The sequence below is a fragment of the Doryrhamphus excisus genome, linkage group LG17, assembly GCF_037039965.1.
Source record: "Doryrhamphus excisus strain RoL-2023G ecotype Guam linkage group LG17, RoL_Dexc_Guam_v1.1, whole genome shotgun sequence".
In the NCBI taxonomy this organism is placed as follows: Eukaryota; Metazoa; Chordata; class Actinopteri; order Syngnathiformes; family Syngnathidae; genus Doryrhamphus; species Doryrhamphus excisus.
Window position 1 is genome coordinate 13,419,446 of NC_136373.1, and position 18,021 is coordinate 13,437,466.

At 42.1% G+C, this 18,021-nt stretch overlaps 5 protein-coding genes across 5 annotated transcripts; 3 read left to right on the forward strand and 2 right to left on the reverse strand.

The window, feature by feature from the left end:
• Window positions 1-253: 253 nt before the first annotated feature.
• LOC131136949 (uncharacterized) lies at window positions 254-4,971 on the reverse strand. Its single transcript, XM_078798068.1, has 4 exons — window positions 4,619-4,971; window positions 3,664-4,336; window positions 3,132-3,554; window positions 254-1,869 (listed from the first exon to the last, which is right to left on the reverse strand). The coding sequence occupies exons 2-4, from the start codon at window positions 3,920-3,922 to the stop codon at window positions 1,037-1,039; spliced, it is 1,515 nt and encodes a 504-aa protein (XP_078654194.1). The 5' UTR covers window positions 3,923-4,336; window positions 4,619-4,971; the 3' UTR covers window positions 254-1,036.
• Window positions 4,972-6,283: 1,312 nt separating this feature from the next.
• Window positions 6,284-7,449, forward strand: LOC131136956 (trypsin-3-like). The gene is made up of 5 exons (XM_058084334.2): window positions 6,284-6,403; window positions 6,467-6,629; window positions 6,707-6,960; window positions 7,039-7,175; window positions 7,260-7,449. The coding sequence occupies exons 1-5, from the start codon at window positions 6,364-6,366 to the stop codon at window positions 7,407-7,409; spliced, it is 744 nt and encodes a 247-aa protein (XP_057940317.2). The 5' UTR covers window positions 6,284-6,363; the 3' UTR covers window positions 7,410-7,449.
• A 2,174-nt stretch (window positions 7,450-9,623) lies between these two features.
• LOC131136955 (trypsin-3) lies at window positions 9,624-10,822 on the forward strand. Its single transcript, XM_058084333.2, has 5 exons — window positions 9,624-9,719; window positions 9,796-9,958; window positions 10,032-10,285; window positions 10,361-10,497; window positions 10,565-10,822. Exons 1-5 carry the CDS (start codon window positions 9,680-9,682, stop codon window positions 10,712-10,714), a joined length of 744 nt encoding a protein of 247 aa, XP_057940316.1. The 5' UTR covers window positions 9,624-9,679; the 3' UTR covers window positions 10,715-10,822.
• A 1,437-nt stretch (window positions 10,823-12,259) lies between these two features.
• On the forward strand, window positions 12,260-13,416 carry LOC131136954 (trypsin-3). Its single transcript, XM_058084331.2, has 5 exons — window positions 12,260-12,355; window positions 12,432-12,594; window positions 12,668-12,921; window positions 12,997-13,133; window positions 13,206-13,416. The coding sequence occupies exons 1-5, from the start codon at window positions 12,316-12,318 to the stop codon at window positions 13,353-13,355; spliced, it is 744 nt and encodes a 247-aa protein (XP_057940314.1). The 5' UTR covers window positions 12,260-12,315; the 3' UTR covers window positions 13,356-13,416.
• A 1,310-nt stretch (window positions 13,417-14,726) lies between these two features.
• Window positions 14,727-17,331, reverse strand: LOC131136945 (uncharacterized). Its single transcript, XM_058084318.2, has one exon. The coding sequence runs from the start codon at window positions 17,299-17,301 to the stop codon at window positions 14,767-14,769; it is 2,535 nt and encodes an 844-aa protein (XP_057940301.2). The 5' UTR covers window positions 17,302-17,331; the 3' UTR covers window positions 14,727-14,766.
• Window positions 17,332-18,021: the final 690 nt, after the last annotated feature.

The following is an 18,021-nucleotide window of genomic DNA, read 5'->3' on the forward strand; positions in this document are numbered from 1 at the left end:
TGACAACATATGTTATCTCAGTGTGCTTTACACGTTTCATCGGGTCAAGAACTATGCTCCTCTTATAATTATAAAAACTCCCTCGGGGGAAGAAACCCTGGCTTTGAAGGGTGGCAATCTGTCTCGACCGGATGTATTGCTCCAGAAAGTGCGTGAGGAACAGCCAGTAAAATTTTTGAGCCAAATATAATAATAATCTGCTATAGTATAATAAACAAAAGTAAACAACACAATGATTTTTTTAGACTTTAGACTTTAATTTCAGTGTTAGTACATTTCATTGAAACAGTTGCTATCTACAAAATATAGCTTGTGCAAAACTATAAAGATGGCGATAGCAGTTGAAGATAACTATCTACAAACCACATCCAATGTGCACTCCATGCAAGAATACAACAGCCCTACATTATTAATGTATGCTTTTTAAAAACTTGACCACGGGGCTACAACTCTGAAGCCAACTGCGATGCTTCTGCTTCAGGCGTGTAAGCCATAACATTATGAACGGGCTAGTCGGGAATAGTTTTGTTCCCAAAATGCATCGAATGTAAACACACTATATGTGCTGCCAAAGCTGTAAAAAGTATTCACTTTTAAAACACAGGCATACATTTTGCAGGTACTTACAATAGCTGTTGGGCTACAATACACGGCAACAAGTACTTAATGTAGTTAAGTGTACAAGGAGCACTTTATACAGTACGTTAACAAGCTCTGCTGAGAAGCATGAACTTAAATCAGCACCTACGTGAAATTCTAGAAGGACGTGTATGTAAAAGGGGTGATGTAGACTTGTAGCACAATATGTACAGTACATCTATATTTAAGGCCACCCTATAATAATAATGGAGTCTAATAGTGCTTTATGAAGACGACCATTTTGAAGTGCATGGGGAGGTTTGAAGCAAAAACCTCAAACGTTTCTACATGAATAGAAAAAAAAAAGCAACAAATATTATTACTGTATCTTCAATTATCAAGTATGCAAAGTGTGTGCTTTTAATTCCTCGCTTTCTCGTTTCCCTTTTTTTTTTTTTTAACGTCGTCTCCTGCGCCTGTGTTCGAAAGCTCTCCCTCGCCGTGGTTTCTGCACGCTTCCGTTCATGTCTGCGGCAGGATGAGACGAAAAAGTGGCTCGATGGTCGGGTGACGACGGCGAAGAGACGGTGGCTCCAGCGGAAAGACTGTTTGAATGCTGAGCGAGCTGCAGATGTAGTTTTGTTGATTGTGGTAGCGGCTGTGCGACGTCAATCTGCTGCTCGAGCTGCTGTTCTACGTGCTGCAGATGCTGCTGCTGCGTCTGAGCCGATTGCGAGTGCTGCTGAGATGTCTGCGAGTGGCGTGTTTGCTGTACACATTGTTGCTGCTGCTGTTGTTGTTGTTGGGCCTCCAGCACTCCTAAGAGCCTTTGCAGGAGGACGTTGTTTTGCTGTAGACTGAGCGCTAACGCCTCTTGGGAAGCCACGAGTGTCCTCATGTCCTGTGTGAAACAATCTGCAAATTCCCGTAGACTCTTCTCCACGCGATTCCCGAGCTGAATCGCTGCCTCTTTTAACCCCCGCAGCTCATCTTCAAGCCAGGAGCTGCGTGGCGGGGCTTCGAGGGGACCCTGTTGTGCTCCGAGTGATGGCTGAGGACTGCTGGGCTGAGGGCTGCCGTTGAGGAAAGGGGCGCTGTACAGCGGGGAGGGAGGCAGCCACCGTTCTGAGGGCGGAGGTGGTCCGATGCCCAGACCGAGTCCTAATCCTAGTTTGTCTTCCATGCTGTTGTCTTCATGTTCGCAGTCGGGCTCGCCGACATCTCTCTCGTGCTCTGGATTGTCCTCATCCTTCTCCAAACAGTCTCTCTCAGACCCCTCTCCTCCAATACCTGCACACATCAACATCAACGATGAATTGCAATTTCAAAGTAGCAGTAGCTACTCACTATTGATGCTTTTCTACTGGCAAAACCAGGTACGAGTTGAATTATTCAGATTTCCATACAGTACAGCAGGAAATTTCAAAGCAAAGTGCTAACAAAAAAACAACTAAAGGGTGTCAACTTACTCAGGAGGAGCAAAAAAAACAAACCATTCCAACAAAGCCAGTGTTTCCCCAAACATCCCAAATCACTCCACACTCTTTATTGCTCTCTGGTTCTACCATATCTTACTTATTGTGTGGAAATATGAGCTAATAACTATAAAAGCAATCTTCACTCGCTAAATGTACTGCAAAAAAGGTCAGTAAGGATAATTCATAATGCCGCCTACAGAGAACATACTAACTCCTTATTTCTAAAATCACTAATACTTCAACTTGCTGATATAGTTCATCTTCAAACAGCTAAAATAATGCATAAGGCTAAAAATAACCAATTAGCTAAAAATGTCATCCAATACTTGAGAAATATGATCTCAGGGAAGAAGTACATTTGAAACACTTCTATGCTAGGACTGAGGGTAGAACTGAACTCGGGTCTCCTCGCTGTGAGGCCTGCGTGTTAACCACTCGACCGCCGTGCAGCCTGCAATTTTTCATTCATTCATTTTCTACTGCTTATCCTCATGAGGGTCGCCGGGGTGCTGGAGCCTATCCCAGCTATCTTCAGGCAAGAGGTGGGATACACCCTGGACTGGTGGCCAGCCAATCACAGGGCACATATAGACAAACAACCATTCACACTCACATTCATACCTATGGACAATTTGGAGTCGCTAATTAACCTAGCATGTTTTTGGAATGTGGGAGGAAATTGGATTACCCGGAGAAAACCCACGCATGCACGGGGAGAACATGCAAACTCCACACAGAGATGGCCGAGGGTGGAATTGAACCCTGGTCTCCTCTACAGGTGAACATAATTTGACCTTCCATGTCCAACTGGTCAATTTTTACACAGCTTCCTTGTTCTCTAACAAGGAACCAAATGGCAAAATTGATAATTAATGTATGAATGAATGCAATTACAATTGGTGCTCTTCATCACAATTCCTCTGGGCGTCTGAGGGATCTGACGACTGAGCTTAGAGCATCACAGAAAGACTGGAAGAGGCAGAGAAAAGCGTACTGTATGCCTACCCTGTAAAAATGTATTAGCAAATAGAATCAGGTCATGTAAACACACCGTAGGTAAGAAACATACTTTACCCGTGTCAGATTCAGGGAAGCACGAGAAACTGGGCTTTGGTCTGGAGCTTTGCTTTTGCTTGCCATGTTGAAGCCTGGGGCTCGACTGTGAGGACTGCCCAAGCATCGACACTCTGCTGGGCGGCACAGTCCAGCTGCGGTGGCGGGCGTCTGCTAGCCGGCCCCCGTTGCGTCTCTTTAGGTCATCCCAACGCTTCTTAACCTCCCGAAGTGTACGCGGAACCCTGGACACGGCGTTGACCCTTTCGAGGATCCCGGCCCATATGCGTTCTCTTTCTCGCCGCCGGAGCCTCCCTGCCGGCCCGAATAGCTCTCCTTCACATCGTGTGACCTCCGACACCAACACTTCAAGCTCTGCGCCGCTGAAACGACTCTTTCTTTTCCCTGCGCCATTAGCCGCCAATGCAGCCGACATTGCTCTGTCTGTAGTGGAAACAACCAAAAAAAATATTAACGCAAAACTCTTTTCAGATTCAATTTCTGGCCTGAAATTCAAAATGGAGACATCATTTTTCACGTTATGTTGGCTTACTTTGTTCAATGGACAAGAGGTCGTCTGAGGACATGCCGGGCGCCATCAAGTTGGGGTGCACCACTACCACATTGAAGGGCAGCCCCCCACGCACGCCGCTGCTGCTCTGGTCACAGCTGCCCTCAGAGTCGTCGTCATCCCTCGGGAAGCCGTTGTCGGACGTCCCCCCTCCAGAGTGTCCCTCGGGAGACTCCACTTTGATGTGCATGGGAGGTGATTGCTCATACAGCAGCCCCCCCTCGTCGTAGTACTCCGTCATGGGTCGAGGGCAGGTTTAATGCAGAACTGACTGGGGGGCCAATTCTGGTACTGATGAGTGAGGCCCCATTAACACCAGTTTAAGGTATCTTTGGGGGGGTATTACACTACCTAAGGCATGACAAATATACGCTATTCCGGATTAGTCATGTTGGAAAATTGAATGCCACAAAGAGTTGAAAAGAGCTATGAATTCCCCATTATACCGTCTATTCAGGCCATTTTAGATACTATGTAAGTACTGTATAATTAATTTCAACCATAAGGCCATGGCAGCTAAAAGACATTTAAAACAATAAGTAAGTATCACATTACTATTATTATTTTATGTAAATACTCAGTGGCATGATGTGTACATCCTGACAGCCCAGCTCTGACCGTCATGCATCATCCAGGCTGAGAATCGCCTCCAAAGCTAAAAAATAAAAAAACAGACGTGACACATTTAACAAACAGGCTACTTATTAACACAAATATGTACATAATGAGCCGCGTTGTTAATTTCTACGCTCCGTCGCATCGATGCGCAGTTTTTGACTGCACCACAACGTCATACATTGACATGGGTGACAGCAGCAAGAAGCTAGCTGCTAGCTAACAGGCTAACAAACGATCTGTCAAAGGCGGGTATATGACGTGTCACAAGGAAACAAGCAGGTAACATCATTAAAAATGTACATGGTGTCGTTTCTCCTACCTCATGACAACGCCGCGTTACGGAGAGAGAGAGAGAGAGACACAAAACCAAAACACGGTTGGTGCAGCTGTTAGCTCGGCGACGGGGTACACACACAGGAGACAGTCGCGTTCTGTTGACGTCATCAGGAAGTGGAGCACCAACACCTACAATCACAAATGATTAGCAATTGCATTGTTACCAAATGGGGCTTCAACTGCTGAGTATTTACGGTCATAGTTTACATACCAGTTATTATTATTATTGCATATTAATACAAATGTAGTCATATTGTCATACAGTATATGACCAATTAACTGACCATCTTAAAACAACCATCAAAACGTTTGGCTTTCTGTCTCAAATTGTACTTTCTTTGTTTCCTGGGGATGGGCAATACCACAAATTTCCATACAGATCTGATATTAACCAAATAACTACTGGCCAGATTCACATACGAAAAATCAAAGGAAAATTTTAGCCCAATAAAAACAAATATTTTCATCTGAATAACACAATAATGTAAAATAAATATAAATAAATATAAATAAATTATAAATATTATAATAGGCGGCACGGCGGTCTAGTGGTTAGACCTCAGAGCTAGGAGACCAGGGTTCAATTCCCACCCTCGGCCATCTCTGTGTGGAGTTTGCATGTTCTCCCCGTGCATGCGTGGGTTTTATCCGGGTATTACGGTTTCCTCCCACATTCCAAAAACATGCTAGGTTAATTGGCCACTCCAAATTGTCCATAGGTATGAATGTGAGTGTGAATGGTTGTTTGTCTATATGTGCCCTGTGATTGGCTGGCAACCAGTCCAGGGTGTACCCCGCCTCTCGCCCGAAGACAGCTGGGATAGGCTCCAGCACCCCTCGCGACCCTCGTGAGGAATAAGCGGTAGAAAATGAATGAATGAATGAATAATATAATACATATATATACACATACATATTTTTAGTACAATGTTTATCAGGTGTAATTACTTTTCGACATCTGATCTATTTAACAAGCAATAAACATGTTAATATAATAAATAATATAATAAATAATTATATATATATATATATATATATATATATATATACACATATATATATAAATTATAAATAATATAATAATTAAACATATATATACATACATATTTTTGTACAATGTTTATCAGGGGTAATTACTTTTCAACATCTGATCTATTTAACAAGCAATAAACATGTTAATATAATAAATAATATAATAATAAATATATAAAATAAATAAATTATAAATAATATAATAAATAAATATAATAAATAATTAAACACATATATACATACATATTTTTAGTACAATGTTTATCAGGGGTAATTACTTTTCGACATCTGATCTATTTAACAAGCAATAAACATGTTCAAATTATATGGAGGTGACTTTATTTTAAGGTAAAAAAAAAGTGTGACTGTGTGTAAAATCCCCTTCATTTATGAAAAACCTATTGTCATACACACTATCTTGAGATATTTTTGTTTTTGGTTGATTTGCATGTACATTTAGTAACATTTATGTGTATAAAATAAATACAAGCAAATACAATACAATAAAAGTCCTAGGGAATTTTGTCTGTGACCATGCTGGTGCAATTCCCAGGTGGATCAATGTTTAATCGTGTTGCTCACCACATGGGAAAAAATACACAACAAAGTTTGAGATAAAGAATTGTCAGAGCAGACAGCGGTTTATAAAACTATGGCACTTGTTCCTACTCTTTTGTCGGTTCACTGCATTGAGTCATGAAGTACTTCATTGTTCTTGTGTTGTGTGCTGCGGCTTGTGAGTATTAAAATAGGATCCCATTCTGATATATTAAATATAAATGTTATGCTTGTTTTATAGTTGCTGCTCCCATCGATGATGAGGATGACAAGATTGTTGGAGGATACGAGTGCAGAAAGAACTCTGTACCCTACCAGGTGTCTCTGAACTCTGGCTACCACTTCTGTGGAGGTTCCCTGATCTCCAGCACCTGGGTGGTGTCTGCCGCTCACTGCTACAAGTCGTAAGTTGAACGCCTTACCTTCTATAAAGCTGCAGCTTGACGACAACGTCGCCTAATTGCTGTGTGTTTCCGTGCAGCCGCATCCAGGTGCGTCTTGGCGAGCACAACATCGTGGTCGACGAGGGCACCGAGCAGTTCATCAACTCCGCTAAGGTCATCAAACATCCCAAATACAACGACCGCAACCTGGACAACGACATCATGCTCATCAAGCTGAGCAAGCCCGCCTCCCTCAACAGCTACGTGCGTACCGTGTCCCTGCCCTCCAGCTGCGCCGCCACAGGCAGCCGCTGTCTGATCTCTGGATGGGGAAACACCAGCAGCTCTGGAAGTCAGTGAAAGCCACCTGACCTTCACAGGTCACTTCTTCTTCTATCAACACTTACATGTGTTCTTGCCTCTTCTTCAGATGACTACCCTGATGTTCTGATGTGCCTGGATGCCCCCATCCTGAGCGACAGCAGCTGCAGGAGCTCCTACCCTAAACAGATCACCTCCAACATGTTCTGTGCTGGATTCCTGGAGGGAGGCAAGGACTCCTGCCAGGTATAAGCGGGGAAATCAATCACTCTCAAAACAAAACCACAAACATTCAGAAGTCCTCATATGTTCAATTCTTCACCTCTGCAGGAAGACTCCGGTGGCCCCGTGGTGTGTAACGGCCAGCTGCAGGGTGTGGTGTCCTGGGGTCACGGATGTGCCCAGAGGAACAAGCCTGGTGTCTACGCCAAAGTCTGCAACTACAACTCCTGGATCCGCAGCACCATGTCCTCCAACTGAGGACTCTCTGTTTGAAAGAAATAAATATCCATCTCATCCATTCACGTCTTGCATATTTGTATAAATGTATATGAAACACAAAGCTACAAAGGGAAACAAAAGTTATCCTTAAATTTACCACCAAATTTCAGCATGAATATAAGCATAAAAAAAACAGTCAAGAATGAATGCACATCATGCAACGCCATAATGTTGTTTAACCATAAATACAACACTTAATTAAAATATGTGCAAAGTGTTGATATTTACTGTACTGTGCAAATGTCTTAAGACTTTATTTTCATGGAACTTTTTCACAACAATCATTTTGATGCAGAGTTAATCAAATCCTGTTTGACCAGGGATGTGAAAACGTTTCCCAAAAATGGTTTGCATAGTGAAAACCAAAGAATGTTGGGGACAACCATGTCGATATGCAAAGATGTTAAAGAAAAAAAAACAGTCTGCTTCTCAGCTTTGTTTTATTGGTGACAAAGCTTGTTATACACAGTACATATATTTTAGATATACTTTTTTTTTTTTTACAAATATTTCAACTTCCCCATATATATTTTTTTCATATTATTCCATTAATGTTTAAACTTTTTTATTATAACTATTTCCCCAAAATAATTTTCCAAAAATTAAAACTTTGTTTTGTCAGTTTCTGACTATAACATTTTCCTTTAATATTTATGCGATTTTTTATCTTAATATTATGACTTACCTCTAAATATGTTTTTTCATCCTTCAAAAATGAATGGCCTTCTTGCAAGCTGCATCTCAGCTTTGTGTTATTCGTGACAAAGCTTGTTATACATAGTATTATATACATATTTTTTTAAATATAATTTTTTACAAAATATTTCAACTTCCCCATATATATTTTTTCATAATATTATTCCATTGATATTTTAACTTTTTTATTATAACTATTTCCCCAAAATAATTTTCCAAAGATTTAAAGTTAGTTTTGTCAGTTTCTGACTATAACATTTTCCTTTAATATTTATGCAATTTTTTGTCTTAATATTATGACTTAACTCTTAATTTTTTTTATCCTTCAAAAATGAATGGCCTTCTTCCACATTTTTGCAATAGTTTTTTTCTTGTTTAATTGTACTTTTACAATGTGCTGAAGGCCAGTGAAATAAAACAGTCTGCATCTCAGCTTTGTGTTATTCGTGATAAAGCTTGTTATACATAGTATTATATACATATGATTAAATATAATTTTTTACATATATTTCTACTTCCCCATATATATTTTTTTCATCATATTATTCCATTAATATTTTGACTTTTTTATTATAACTATTTCCCCAAAATAATTAAAAAAAACTTTAATTAATTAATTAATTTCCTGTAATATTTATGCTACTTTTTATCTCAATATTATAACTTAACTCTTAATTTTTTTTTTATCCTTCAAAAATGAATGGCCTTCTTCCACATTTTTGCTATAGTTTTTTCTTGTTTAATTGTACTTTTACAATGTGCTGAAGGCCAATGAAAAAAACAGTCATGGGCTGTAAATGGCCCCCGGGCCACCCTTTGGTTAGCCCAAATACAAAATTTCATAGAGGGGGGCACATGGACGACGGAAAAATGCATTCCATTTTGGTGAGGATCTGGATAAATCTGCTAATACAGGAATGTACTACGACACAAAAGTGTCGTAGTACTGTGCCCCGCCCCGCTTTTACTCATGTTTTAACTGTGTATTAACGAATGAATGTTGTATTTTAATGTATCTTTTACTCTGTTTACTTGCTTTTATTCAACTCCATTCTACTGTAAAGTGTCTTTGAGTATTTTGAAAAGCGCTATACAAATAGAATGTATTATTATTATTATTTTGAGCTGTTATGGCATCAAAGTAGTCCATCATTAATACGTATATGCTTGTTAATATCATGTGTACTTTGTTGTAAATGAATTCATGTCATTTGTGTTATTATTAGCTTGTGTACAATATTTTTCAAGGTTATGACAATATGTTAAATATTTTGTAAAAGGGGCTTTGGAGGATCTTTTGAGTTTGGTAAACTTGTATTAAAAAATACTACATATGGTGTACTTATATGATGATATGGTGTTGCAAAACTTGTGCTCACCTTATCAATATGTTGGTCCTCCCTTCCAGATGTGCTTTCACACGTTACCTCAGTGGAAAAAAAAGGCCAAGTGGAAACATGTGACCTTGCCTGAAACGATAAGAGAAGACCAGCAGGCTTTAAAAGGAGCTGGAGGTGAAGTGAGCCGACACTGAGGCCGAGACCCAAATCACCATGAAGGCTTTCATTCTTCTGGCTTTGTTTGCCGTGGCTTGTAAGTATATTTATACAGTAACAAAGTATATTATGTGTACTGCATAACACAAAAATACTGCATCGTTCATTATCAGATGCCGCCCCCATCGATGATGAGGATGACAAGATTGTTGGAGGATACGAGTGCAGAAAGAACTCTGTACCCTACCAGGTGTCTCTGAACTCTGGCTACCACTTCTGTGGAGGTTCCCTGATCTCCAGCACCTGGGTGGTGTCCGCCGCTCACTGCTACAAGTCGTGAGTTGAACGCCTTACCTTCTATAGGCTGGACGCCACAACGTCGCCTAATTGCTGTGTGTTTTCCGTGCAGCCGCATCCAGGTGCGTCTCGGCGAGCACAACATCGCGGTCAACGAGGGCACCGAGCAGTTCATCAACTCCGCTAAGGTCATCAGACATCCCAGATACAACAGCCGCAACCTGGACAACGACATCATGCTCATCAAGCTGAGCAAGCCCGCCTCCCTCAACAGCTACGTGCGTACCGTGTCCCTGCCCTCCAGCTGCGCCGGCTCAGGCAGCCGCTGTCTGATCTCTGGATGGGGAAACACCAGCAGCTCTGGAAGTCAGTGAAAGCAACCTGACCTTCACAGGTCACTTCTTCCTCTATCACTTACATGTGTTCTTGCCTCTTCTTCAGACTACTACCCTGATCGTCTCAGGTGCCTGGATGCCCCCATCCTGAGCGACAGCAGCTGCAGGAGCTCCTACCCTGGACAGATCACCTCCAACATGTTCTGTGCTGGATTCCTGGAGGGAGGCAAGGACTCCTGCCAGGTATGAGCAGACAGATCAATCAATCACAAACATTTGCGCTCATGTGTTGAATTGTGTACCTCTGCAGGGAGACTCCGGTGGCCCCGTGGTGTGTAACGGCCAGCTGCAGGGTGTGGTGTCCTGGGGTTACGGATGTGCCCAGAGGAACAAGCCTGGTGTCTACGCCAAAGTCTGCAACTACAACTCCTGGATCCGCAGCACCATGTCCTCCAACTAAAGTGATGAATATCAACATGGATAGATAGAACATCATCCCATGTGTGACACTGAAATTATGGCAGTATGCATAAAACTGAGTTGTATGTAATAAAGATTTCATATATTACGATACGTTTTCTGTCTTTTGTAGAAATATAAATAACACAACGGTTCAGTGGGGTTTTAAAAATGTCTTACAGCACAGAAGCTCAATAAAAATGTATTAATTCTAACACAGAAATGCTTTTACACAATGACTACAATACAGTAGCTGATCAAAAGCATACTTTAGAAGTACAGTTAAGATAAATGGTACATGTAACCAACATATAATGAGGTAGATTTTAGAGTAAAGTACCTTTATTCAGCAGTAGTCCTGTCTAAATTTACATTTATTTTAAAGAAACTGGTAATGGTTTTATTTCATTTGAACATGCATCAGATTACAATTGAATGCATCCCATAATCAGTTCACAGTTCCACATGTCCAAAAGGAGTAGGAAGAAGCAAAGCTTATTAAATCCTACCCCTCCATCTGGTACTTTTACAATCAGTAACTGTTACATTTGTTCACTTCCTGCTTTCCTAATATAGTTTTTTTTAATAAAAAAATATTTTTGAATAAAAAATGTTTTTTCATTTAAAAAATAAAATAAAAATAAATAAAATAAATAAATATATATATATATTATTTTTATAATTTTTAATATAGTTCAAGTTTTTTTCATTCATTCATTTTCTACTGCTTTTTCCTCACGAGGGTCATGGGGGGTGCTGGAGTCTATCCCAACTGACTCCGGGCGAGAGGCGGGATACACCCTGGACTGGTGGCCAGCCAATCACAGGGCACATACAGACAAACAACCATTCACACTCACATTCATACCTATGGACAATTTGGAGTCGCTAATTAACCTAGCATGTTTTTGGAATGTGGGAGGAAACCGGAGTACCCGGAGAAAACCCACGCATGCACGGGGAAAACATGCAAACTCCACACAGAGATGCCCGAGGGTGGATTTGAACTCGGGTCTCCTAGCTGTGAGGTCTATATGCGAACCCCTCCTCACCGTGCAACCCCTTTTTTTGGCATCAGTGTTTGAGAAAAGTTTTTTCAACATAAATAAATATGACCTCTTTTCAACCTGAGTTGCATATCATATCCAAACTACACTTTAAATGCATATTAATCAGGATAATAAAGCTTCAAATATGACAGGCAAAAGGTCTAGAAATGAATTTGTGACTGTACTGCCATATTCAATTTCATTTCATCACACTCTAAAAGTCTCTGTCCAGTTAATTTACAAGATCAAATGAACTAATAATCCGTTAAATATTAGAAATGATGCACTTACATAATGAAAGTGTTGATTTAATAACCTTAAAGATAATCTATAAAATTGAGCTTATGTTTACAGATTCGGGTCTTACATAATGTATGTTCGCATATGAGTGCAGCTAAAAATTGGCTGCTGCTTTCCAGGTGTGTGTTCACACACAGTAAGTCAAGAAGATAAGGTTTTTTTTTAATAAAGTGTCAGATAAGAGAAGACCAGCAGGCTTTAAAAGGAGCTGGAGGTGAAGTGAGTCGACACTGAGGCCGAGACCCAAATCACCATGAAGGCTTTCATTCTTCTGGCTCTGTTTGCCGTGGCTTGTAAGTATATTTACACAGTAACAAAGTATATTATGTGTACTCCGTAGCACTAAAATACTGCATCATTCATTATCAGATGCCGCCCCCATCGATGATGAGGATGACAAGATTGTTGGAGGATACGAGTGCAGAAAGAACTCTGTACCCTACCAGGTGTCTCTGAACTCTGGCTACCACTTCTGTGGAGGTTCCCTGATCTCCAGCACCTGGGTGGTGTCCGCCGCTCACTGCTACAAGTCGTGAGTTGAACGCCTTACCTTCCATAGGCTGGACGCCACAACGTCGCCTAATTGCTGTGTGTTTTCCGTGCAGGCGCATCCAGGTGCGTCTCGGCGAGCACAACATCGCGGTCAACGAGGGCACCGAGCAGTTCATCAACTCCGCTAAGGTCATCAGACATCCCAGATACAACAGCCGCAACCTGGACAACGACATCATGCTCATCAAGCTGAGCAAGCCCGCCTCCCTCAACAGCTACGTGCGTACCGTGTCCCTGCCCTCCAGCTGCGCCGGCTCAGGCAGCCGCTGTCTGATCTCTGGATGGGGAAACACCAGCAGCTCTGGAAGTCAGTGAAAGCAACCTGACCTTCACAGGTCACTTCTTCCTCTATCACTTACATGTGTTCTTGCCTCTTCTTCAGACTACTACCCTGATCGTCTCAGGTGCCTGGATGCCCCCATCCTGAGCGACAGCAGCTGCAGGAGCTCCTACCCTGGACAGATCACCTCCAACATGTTCTGTGCTGGATTCCTGGAGGGAGGCAAGGACTCCTGCCAGGTATGAGCGGCCAGATCAATCAATCAATCACAAACATTTTGCGCTCATATGTTGAATTGTGTACCTCTGCAGGGAGACTCCGGTGGCCCCGTGGTGTGTAACGGCCAGCTGCAGGGTGTGGTGTCCTGGGGTTACGGATGTGCCCAGAGGAACAAGCCTGGTGTCTACGCCAAAGTCTGCAACTACAACTCCTGGATCCGCAGCACCATGTCCTCCAACTAAAGAAACTCGGAGGCAGTACTGATACAATAAACAGTAGCAAAACTGAAGAAAATACAACAAATTCTTGTCTTTGTGACTTTTTCCCCTTGAAACTGGACACCATTTTACACTGAAATTAAAATCAAACATCAGCAGTATGCAGTATCTCACATAAGTTACTACAACCCTCACATTAGAGCAACATTTGTATTGTTATAGTATTGCTTCTTAAGGGACAACACTACAAAAATGATACTTGATATTGTAGTAGGCATACAGCTTGTATAGCAGTATAGTATGGAGTAGCACCTCAAGACATGGTAGAAAAGAAGTGGAAGAGGAATTCTGTAGCTCTGGAAAATTAGTAATAGTTATTTCGACAATAATGTCCTATTTCTATAGTATATATATTCTCTTTTTCTCTAGTTTTGCCCCTTAAGTAGCTATACTATAATATAAATGTACGAGCGACAGACTGTAAAAACAAAACAGACCTTTATTGGTGATAACAAAACACACAAGCAGTGAACATATAAACAAGTGAGCATATAAACCCATTTGTTAAGATGTAGTATATTAATATGTATGTAGCATTAATAAAAAAAAAAATTCAGTCACACTTCTGGGTGAGATTTTTGTAAGGTATTGTGAACCTGTAGATATTTTTAAGTGTGTTTGACTTACATTACACACTGAAAAGTAATAATTGAGAGTGCAAAGGTTGAGGTTTTATAATGTATAAATGTCTGTGTACTTATGGACAGTTTCCCCATTATGTTATTATTATTATTACCTTTGAAAAATGGTCAAAATATTGTGAAAACAAAAAGGTATACATTATATTTTCTACAATACAAGTATAGCTGAGCGGCACGGTGGTCGAGTGGTTAGCGCGCAGACCTCACAGCTAGGAGACCAGGGTTCAATTCCACCCTCGGCACATCTCTGTGTGGAGTTTGCATGTTCTCCCCGTGCATGCGTGGGTTTTCTCCGGGTACTCCGGTTTCCTCCCACATTCCAAAAACATGCTAGGTTAATTAGCGACTCCAAATTGTCCGTAGGTATGAATGTGAGTGTGAATGGTTGTTTGTCTATATGTGCCCTGTGATTGGCTGGCGACCAGTCCAGGGTGTACCCCGCCTCTCGCCCAAAGACAGCTGGGATAGGCTCCAGCACCCCCTGCAAAAATGAATGAATGAATGAATAAGTTTGGCTTGTGTATATATGCCCTGTGATTGGCCGGTGACCAGTCCAGGGTGTACCGCTGGGATAGGCTCCAGCACCTTTGTGAGGATAAGCGGTAGAAAATGAACGAATGAATAAGTATAGCTACATTGTGCTCTCAAACGCATTGTAAAGAATATAATGGTATATATATATATATACTATATATATATATATATATACGTATATGGTATAATCTACTAGGCCATTACACCTGACCTCTAGCGTGCTTCAAATAATGCTGATAAAGGTCTGAAACCGCCGTATATTCATTACCGCACATAGCACAACTGAGGCCTTTTGAAGACTCTTTTTGGGGAGATGGAGGTTTGTTCGTCGCAGTTCTCAACGGCGCTTTGCCCTTTTTCGTGACTTGTCCTTCAAATTTGTAACACCTGGATGCTTTGTCTCGCATAAAATGTATACTTTTGGGATTACGGGTGATCTTAACTAAACTGATATCCCGCTTTTGATCAGTTGAATTTAAAGTCAAGAGAGGGGAGTATTTTTGGTTTTGGGGTTGCAGAAGTGATGAGGTAAGGGTTTCACGTTCGGGAGACGGTGTTGTCACATGACGGTTTGTGGCTGAGTTATTCGATTGTGTAGACTGATCAACAAAAAAGTCAAAATCAGAGTCTTTGTGCGTGGACTCCGCTGGGAAATGACAAAGCTGGTGACCGAAGAGCAAATCAAGGGTCTTATAACTACTTAGGCACTGATCACATTTATAAGGCAGAAACACTCGCTTCGTTTTGGATCGAATCCAGCGAAAGTCCCGATGCTCGCCCATGTGTTGTTTATACGTGTGAACAAATCGGAACGCTTTCGAGCACAAGGGACACTTAAATCGGCCTTGACGCTGTCTGTGGATTCTCTGATGACGCCACAGTTTGGTCCAGTTTTCGAGAGTCTTCCCACAACAAGAGCAGGCGTAACTTTGTTGGCGAGCGTGACTGAGCATGTGCGCTCGTAGCCTTCCCATGTGTCTGAAGAGTCGGCCGCAACCGGGGCATAAATACTTCCTGGGGTCTGATCGGTTGTCTAGTTGGTTCAGCTTGGACGCGAGGTACGACAACCGGTGAGTCGGTACGGTCGACTGGAACGGTTTTGTTGCGTCGGAGGAAACTATCTTGGGGTTCATTTGAGAGGATGCTAGCTTGTGGGTTTCACAACTTCCTGTAAGCGGGGCGTCCGATTTGTCCTGTGATAATAACTTATGTCTTGACTCTGTGTACTCTACCAATGACATGCTAGCTTCCTGTGTAACAGATGTGTTTTTTTCTTTACGGCATTGACCGAAATGAGTATTAAATTCACACATCTCACCAAAAAGCTTATCACAATGCAAACAGTGATAGAGTTTCGTCCCGATGTGACCTCTCATGTGTTTTTTTAACTTCGGCAGGCTCTCCGAAACACTCTTACAAATGGGGCACGTATACGTTAGCAAAGACGTTCCTGCTACGGGTTTCCGGGTGTTTCCGTTTGGTCTACATGTGTGATTTTTTGCATTGCTGTAATGACTGAATGTCTTTCCGCATCCTGTGCAGTTGTAGCGTTTCACCGACCAATGCGTTAGCTCGTGTACGTGGAGGAAATAAGTCTGAGCGAAGGCTTTTCCGCAGAGATAACATTTGTAAGGTTTCTCGCCAGTGTGGACGCGTTCGTGTCGAATAAGCGCAGACTGAAATTTAAAGGACTTCCCGCAATATTGACAGACTCTGCTTTCGTTCTTGTCACAGGGAAAAGCTTTTTCGGGCGTTTTAATACCTCGACTCAGGTTTTCCGTTTTTAAAACTTGTTCCTGTTGCAGTTCTTCGGAATGCATCTTCATGTGGATGGAATACTCGTCGTCTGAGAACTTCTTTCTGCAATATGTACATTCTTTAAATGAGATGTTCTTCACGTGAGTCTTTAGGTGAAGATTTAAGTTGGAGTTCTTGCTGAAACCTTTACCGCATTCGGGGCATTCAAAGGGTCTCTCGCCTGTATGGACGCGTTGATGTATGACAAACTGAGACATGTAATTATACGTGCGACCGCAGAAGCCACATCGCAGCAGCGTTTTGGAGCCTTTACGGATGTAGATGATTTTTATGTTGGATTCCGTGTTTGGGTCCGTTTCTAGTTTAGGGTCAGGTCCCTGCATCAAAACGTTAGGTAATCTACGTCTTCTCTTGTGGCCTCTTTTGCGCCTGAAAATGCTTTGTTGATGGATTAGCTTTTCGGAAGCGATCGTTTTGTCGTCGATCGACACTTCCGCGCTCTCGAGTTTGATTTCAGTTTCAGGGATCTCCGCGGAAGACGCGACAATGTCATTGAGACACGGTTCTGATGTTTGTGGAAGGTTAGCGGTCTCGGAACTGCTCGGAGACTCGGACTCAATAAGGCCATTTTCATTCACTGGTTGTGTTTTGGGGTTTTCCAACATATGAGCTGCTGGAATGGAGATCTGTGGAATGACGTCTTCATTTGTGTCGAGCAGTTCCGACTGGCGACGGTTGTTGCCATCCTTGTGTCCAACGTTCCCTCGTATTCCACAATGCAGGGACAAGTCTTCTCCATTGCCATCTGGTAAATGTCTAAAACGAAGTCTTTCCGCCTGCTTTTCCGTGTCTTCCACTACAGGACACGGAGACAAGTGGGTTGGGTTTCCATGTGGATGAACCTCCTCAGGATCCTCCATTCCCTGTTTGACTGTTCCTTCAACTTCAGCTTCCTGTGAGAGGTCCGATTTGGACATTTTAGCCGGGACTTTCGGATCGATTCGCAACTTTGACGAGACCATTGCTTGTTCCCTTCTACTAGATTTCCGTGTAGGACTTGAAGTATCATCAACGGGAACCTTTGAAACTCTACTTTCAAGGAGTGAAAGTTGGTCTTTCCTTGGTCTTCCTCTTTTTCGTTTCGGCTGCGATGGAACTTTATCTCTGGATTGTCCATGAGAGACGGTAAAGGTTCCAGAATTGTCGGACACAGTGTCCCCGTTGCAAGTTGGCGCTAGCACTGCCTGGGTGATGTCTTCGTGTTGAGCCTCCACAGGTCCAACACAATCTGCTTTGACATTGTCGTCATTCAGCAAAGGTTTGATCTCTTTAGGACATCCCAATTCACTTGGAATCGCCACATGTCGTTCACATGTTGAGCTGCACACACTCGCGGGTGTCATTCCAGACCGTCCTTCCATCCCTACTTGTGAGACCACAGGTTCATTTGGTTGGCGCTTGGTATCAACGGGTCCTTCTGATGAGCGGCAGTCGGTTGAAGGTTCACTCAGATTTGTCGCTTTTGATTCCTCGTCCCATTTGGAATCCTGGTTTTCCTCACTGCAGACCGTACCTCCAGATGCCTGTGGAAAAACATACATAGAGGCATTAACATCACCAGTATTTGGTTATTTATTAAGGGCCAGGGCATGAAAATGCATACTGAGGTCTACAATCTATAATTCAACAACCTGGGA